The 6,931-nt window shown below is 39.0% G+C and overlaps 1 protein-coding gene across 5 annotated transcripts in view; it reads right to left on the reverse strand.

Moving 5' to 3' along the window:
* Window positions 1-6,623, reverse strand: part of rabl6b (RAB, member RAS oncogene family-like 6b) — a 31,120-nt gene extending 24,497 nt beyond the window's left edge. For 3 of the 5 annotated variants that reach the window (XM_047381456.1, XM_047381454.1, XM_047381458.1), the window contains exons 1-4: window positions 6,487-6,623; window positions 637-1,012; window positions 407-541; window positions 278-292 (exon numbers count right to left, since the gene is read on the reverse strand). In XM_047381456.1, coding sequence (XP_047237412.1) covers window positions 278-292; window positions 407-541; window positions 637-766 — 280 coding nt within the window. In that variant the 5' untranslated portion in view covers window positions 767-1,012; window positions 6,487-6,623. The remainder of the gene's footprint in view (window positions 1-277; window positions 293-406; window positions 542-636; window positions 1,013-6,486) is intronic. The other 2 variants (XM_047381457.1, XM_047381455.1) reach the window with 1 other exon arrangement.
* Between the last annotated feature and the right edge of the window lie 308 nt (window positions 6,624-6,931).

Raw genomic sequence — 6,931 nt, forward strand, 5'->3', positions numbered from 1 at the left:
CGGTGATTTACAGTTACACACTCAGTGTGAGGTTGCCTGTGATCCTAAAATGCAATGATTGGTCACAGCAGGAAGGCTAAAATTTGATAAAAATCCGTATGAACAGGTCAAAGCTTTTCAAAAACTGCAGACAGTGAAACACCACAGTTCTCTGAACGGTGCATCTCCATTTAGAACAATAAGCAGTAGTGGTGAAGAGATCTACCTTTGTTAAAGAAGAATCTAACACTCTAAAACTGTGTTAGCTCAAACTACCTTTTAATGGGATTATTTTTACCTTGATATGGAGCCACTGAAATAAATCACCAGGCACAAACAGCACATGTCAAAAGAAATCTTCAAAATGACAAAAGCAGCATTCAAAAAGTAACAACAGTCTGTGACGGTCAGAGAAGATGGGACTTACTTTTATAATTCCAATGAATACTTGTGACCTGGATCTCCTGAGTGGGAATGTACTCTTCCACAAACTTCTTCCCCTGCAGTCGGTGCCATAAAGTACTCTTTCCAGTATTTCTGTCTCCTCTGATAACTATTTTCACTTGATCAAAAAAAAAAAAAAAAGACATCAAAGTCATCATGACAGATTTGGCAAAGAAGGAATGTTTGCCTTGATATTTGACACGCTCATCTTACTGTTATACTGGACCCCTTTAGCGAAGCGCCTTTGCAAACTTTGGTTCATGGACTGCAGTCCTGCAGGAATGTTTTTTTCCCTGAGCTGTCCCGGCTCAGATCCCACCAACTTTTTCAGAGCTGAAAACATTTTGAGGTCCCACAAGGCGTTGGAGGTGATAAAGACACTGACACTCTACTTGGCGGGATGCCTTTCGTGAGAACAGAAAGAAATGTGTACAACCGTATCCTTACAGGTAAGGAAGTTAGGGTTCCATGTTTAGAAAGAGGTCTAATAACATAATATGGATCAGGTTTGATTTCTCTTAAATTTGCCTGGAGGTTCTTGCTTGCGTGTCAGTGGTTGGGTTAACTACCGTAGTGTTAGGACCATCATCTGTAATGAAAACAAAACAACATAAATTGTTACTTAATAACTTTGTCACTTTAAAGACATGAAGAACAAAAAGCTCATTTGTCATGCAATCTTGTGATTCATATGTGACATAGCTTTTGTCTGTCATTAAAATCTCTGGAATGTGATCAATTTTCAGAGTTTCTCTTAATCTTTCCGGACGTGTTCATTATTGCAATTTATTTGAGAAAAAACAGGATCTAAAGTGAAAGGCTTTAATATATACACACACACATATGTGTGAGTATGCATATGTCTGGCTAGACATTTGACCAATGTTCCTTTCAAAAATTTTAGGGTTCATTTAAACTGGTTGGTTTCCTGGAATGGACCTAGAGTCCACAAATAGAGTTAAGAACAGGACTTTGGGAGGTCATTCCAATTGGTTCATGTCAGTCTGCTTGATACATTCAAAAATCAATTTTGAGGTGTGTTTCAGATCGCTGTCATATTAAAACACCTTGTTGTGTCCACATTTCAACTGTAAGGCTTCTGATTTGTGGTGAAGTTTAGAGGTAATCATCGTTTCTTCTTCCTCACCGGCTTCATGCTATCATCACAGTATATAGTGGTCTTTTTTGTTTTTTAAAGACTTAGTGGCGGAATTGGACTTTATTCACAGTAATGAAAAAGGAAAAGGGAGAGAAAACTGGATGACAAGCAGCAAAGTTCCCAAAGTTGGGAGCCACACCTTGGACAACTGCATAGAGGACAAATAGGCTCCACTTACATGTCTCCCTGGCTACCACTATGCCGTCCCACTACAGTGTTGTTAACTACATAATTCTTGTCACTGCTGGCCAAATAGCCCAATATTTTTCCCATTCTCCACATAAATATTTTCTCCTGGAAACACTTGGTTTGTCCAGGAGGTACCTGTAAATATCAGCTGGGCTGGAGGGTGTTGATATTTGAGCAGGGGCTTCTTTTCTGGTCACCACCTTCTTAGTCTGTGACCATGTAAAACTGGCTGTACTGTAGACAGTGACACTGGTGTTTCCAGGGTTTGGTCATCTTCAGCCTTGTGATTATTGGGTTGGTCCTGAACTTTCTAGTGGACTTCCTATGATCCAAGATGGACAGTTTTCCAAACTTTGTCATAGTGTTGAAACATCCAAATACACCACAAGCTGTAGTCATGAAGCAGTTAATAGGTCTTGGCCTTATTTGGTTAAAGAATTTCTAGCACCTTCACTACCTCTTATTAAAAAGATTTAGGTGAAGGTAGGCATATATTTAAGCCCTTGTGTATAATTCTGAGCCTATGTGGATTAGAGAAAAATCCCACAAATCTAAACTGTGGAACCAATTCTTATTTTTAAAATTATAGCAGATGCGTGTTTTATAATCGTTTAACCTGGAAAAAACACACAAGTAAAATAAATCATTCGAGTCCAGAATTAATATAACTGCATGCACAGTCATATAGTGTATGGTTTTACATATGGCAAACTTAACCTTTATTTAATAATCAAACTGTGGAGTATGTGGTGTGTGATTTGTACATTTGAAGTTAGGGGTGCACTGATGGATTGGCCCCAATTTCCTTAATTTTGGGAGATCGGTGATCAGCTGATACTTGCACGTGAAACCGATATTATCCACTGATCTTATCTACGTGTCTAACCTGTTGTGCAAGTTTTGTTTCTTTTTAAATGTGAAAAATGAAAGACTAAAGGAATTGCAATGATCTAAATGCTTCATTTATATTTGAGAATACTGCCTCATGTTCAGTTAAAACAAGTTTGCATTGTTTCATGGGTATTCCTCAATGTTTTTCAATAAAATCAGATTGGAACTTTAAAGTTGTATTGTGACCATAGAACACCTGAAAGTGTCGGTTATAAAAAAAAAAAAAAAAAAAAAAAAGGCTATGGCCAAAATTGGCAGGTCAGGCTTTTTATTTATTTATTCATTTTAAACAAATACACGCATTCACACAATATATATATATATATATATATATATATATATATATAAAATACATTAAAAAACATGCATGAATATCCTCCGCAGAGAACTAGCTCCGGACCTTCTCCTCAAATATTCCAGTTAGACCCCAGTCTCAAACAAGACCTAGGATCTTCACGTTCACTGCGTCAGGCCACAGTCTACATCATTGTCAACATGCCACCCCCCCTTCCACCTGTGTGTCTCAAGAAGTCAGGTAAAAAAAACAATTGGAGAGACTGAACCAGAATAAAGCTGCAGGTCCAGGTTGTGTCGGCCCTGGAGTCCTGAAGGGCTGTGCAGAGCAGCTGTGGGATTCTGCAGCACCTCTTCAACCTTAGCCTGGCCCAGAAGAAGGTTCCGATGTTGTGGAAGACCTCCTGCCTTGTTCCGGTACCAAAGAAAACTCCCCCATCAGTCCTCAATGACTATAGACCTGTTGCCCTGACATCCCACATCATGAAGGTCCTAGAGAAACTCCTGTTGGCCCACCTGAGTAAGCAAACAATAAACTATCAGGACCCCCTTCAGTTTGCTTATCGCTGTGGAGTTGGAGTTGAAGATGCCATCATACACCTGCTTCAACAAACCCACTGTCATCTAGACAAAGCCAGCAACACTGTGAAGATAATGAATGTTCTTTGTTTTATCCAGTGCATTTAATACAATCCAACCTGATTTGCTTTGTCAGAAACTCCAGAAGACTCAGGTGGAGGCCACAACAATCTCCTGGATCAAAGACTACCTGACAAACAGACCACAGTTTTGAGACTGAAGGGTTGTGAGTCTAACCAGGTAGTCAGCAGCACAGGAGCACCACAGGGGTCAGTACTCTCATCATTCCTTTTCACTCTGTACACCTCAGACTTCCAGTACAAGACAGACTCCTGTCATCTGCAGAAATACTTGGATGATTCTGCAGTTATGGGGTGGATCAGAGATGGATAAGAAGATGAGTACAGGAAGGTGGTGGACCGCTTTGTGGCATGGTGTGGAAACAATCATTTCATCTTGAACGTGCCGACAACAGGATGTTAATAAAGTTTGTTTCTACTATTGTTGGGTTCTTATGTCTGCAATTTATTTTTAGCGAAATAGTGACATAATTGCAGGTACCTATAGAAATCATTTTTCTGTAGTCCTTAGTTCTGCTGCAGAAACTGGAAACTCTGCAAGGCTCCTCTATTAGTGAAGGACTGGTAGGTGGTCAAGCCATGTGTTTTCTACTCCTTGTATCTTATTTTGCTCATGTTAGGATCAAACTCTGTATCATGAGCACACCACCTAAACAATTCAAGAATCAGATGAGCCCCACACAGTTTAACCACCCTCTGCCATAGTGTGATTTTATCCACTATCCAGGGGTTCCTCCCCCTTGCCTGTTTGCATTAACCCACTATCTGCCACCATTGCCTGGAGAGGTATTTCAGCAACTAATCCTGATTCTAATTCCTTCCAGTGGGATTTATAGTCCTGGTTGGACCAATACAATACTGTCACTGACTGCATGGCACAGAAACATAATATAATATAATAATCTCAAGCAGGGGAGGCCTGCTCCCCTCTCTTCCCTACTCAGTTGTAGGACACTAAATCCTAATCTTGGCTTTTTTCCTTGCCAGATGAATCGAGAGATCCATTTGATTTCCTCTTTGTGCCTCACCCACTGACCCAGCAGCTCTATGAATAAAACAAAAAGCAAAGGGGAAATAGGACACCCCTGTCTAGTTCCTCTCTTTAAGGCAAAGGATCCAGGATTGATCTCCACTGATCTTTACACAGGCCGTTGGATTATTGTACAAAGATTTTATCACATTAATGAAATTATCCTGAAACCAAATTTCCTCAAAACATTATAAAGGAATCCCCATCTAATAGATTCAAAGGCTTTCTCTGCGTCTAGTTAATGGTTCATGTAATAGAAAGTTCTGGAACATTAACCTGTTGTCTATTCCTAACTTTATCCCGAGTTTACAAGCTAGCTCACTTTTCTCCCCATATTAGCTCATATTTCTGAAGAAAACTAGATGTATCAATTTCACAGTTGTTTTAGTTAATAAATCAATGCAGGCAAACGTTTAGCAAGCTGCTCTGCAAAAAAAAAAAGATGCACAGACACATCAAGAGCAGCAGCAGCAGTCTGTCAGGTCCCCCCCTGAACTAGCCACTTGTACCATATGAGGAAGGAGGTGAGCCACTGTGTGCTGAATTAATCTATTATGATGGAGAAAAAACATAAAAAAGTAAAAAATCGTTCTGAAATAAAAATAAAAAGAAGCCTATAGTCTATTTATTTTAGAATGCTTTTAATGGTTTAAAAGCATCAGCCATCACTGAAATATAATGTTTGGTCAATAGTTTTGGACCCACATCCCCCTGCTTTGCAATAGGAACAGAGAACGTTTCTAGTGTGTGCAGACTGAGTGACTACTCTCAATCCAATCAGAGAAATGTTTACATTTTCTGGAAATCAGAAGAATAAATAGCAACAACCACGTAGCCTCATATATGTATTTTTTCACCACAACTCGAATGCCATCACCTGTGAGTAAACAGTTGTGGAGATAAATTTGACCTGGATGTGGGGCTACAAGAGGGAGACAGTGAATAGTGGAGTATTAGTTGTAAAAACACAATTCCCTTTTTATTTTTGGTGAAATCAGAGAAAACACCTTTAAGTAAAACAAAATGAGAGGCCACATGAAATAATGATTATGATGCTAACAAATGATATTACAATTTAGAAAATACTATATAATTTTTTGTATGTCATGTGCACTACAGAGCCAGGTCCAGAATGACAACCAAAAATGTAAATGAAATCCATATTTTAATTTTAAATTGTATCAAAACTTTCAAAAATCCCTGGATGCCCTGAACTAAAGGTAAGATAGTGAGGTCAGCTGACAGTGGCTCCAGTGACATTGTACTAGTAGGTGTCTCATTAAATTACGATTAAATTTTACAAACTGTTTGAACCACATCAAGTTTGTAGCTGTTCATCTTTGCTTGTCCGTATATTACCATTAAAACGTCAATGGCGAGGACACTGTCCAGATAAAGCATAACTGTTCATAATAAGGTACCAAATTAGTAGTTTTCGAACCTGTTCGTTTTAAAGAGATACCAATTCAACAACAGTTATTAACAAACTTCTCCTGTAATATTCACTATTCTATATTCACCGTATTTCAGTTAGCATTAGCTGTCTATTCACTTCGCTCCCAAGTGAGTACTCAGCTAATGATTTTGACGCAAAATGTTTGTAAATATGAAAGCCAAATAGCGTAGGTCTAAAAAGCACACTACGTGCTACAGAAAGACACCAGGTAGTCAAGGTTAGTGCCTGCTGTTACCCTAGATAAAGGGGGTAACGTTATCCCCCAGCTCAGTTTTAGCTAGCGCTTCCAGCCGCTATATTATTAGCTTAGCCTTCTAGCTCACAGATCCACAACGACACACAGCAGCTGCTCTTGGTTCCACGGCTCAGGCGTTTAAATACTTACTGCTTTGTAATAAGGGGGCAACCTGCATCTTTTTCTTAGAACATCTGCCAGGCATCCATCCCGACACACTGAGAGCAGCCACATTCCTTTGCAAAGACAACGGGCACGCAGACCTGAAGTCAAACGTAACGCAAAACTCTACAATATCCGATAACACCTTCAAAATAAAAGCATCTTCTAAGGCATTAAACAGTAATCCCATTATTTAGTGAAAGGCTGTTTTAGAATGGATTATATTCATTTAATTAAACAATTTAATTACTTTAATGTAATCAAATTTTATTTAGTTCAATTCATGTCACAGAAACTGTTTTATTCCCACAGCAAAGTTAACTGTGACAACTCATGTCTAAGTTTCTAGAGAATTATTACAGATGGTTAAAACTGTGGGCAGGAGGATCCCCTGTAGCAGTCTGTGTTGCAGCAGATCTGATGAAACATCTAA

Source organism: Girardinichthys multiradiatus, chromosome 12 (assembly GCF_021462225.1).
Source record: "Girardinichthys multiradiatus isolate DD_20200921_A chromosome 12, DD_fGirMul_XY1, whole genome shotgun sequence".
Lineage (NCBI taxonomy): Eukaryota > Metazoa > Chordata > Actinopteri > Cyprinodontiformes > Goodeidae > Girardinichthys > Girardinichthys multiradiatus.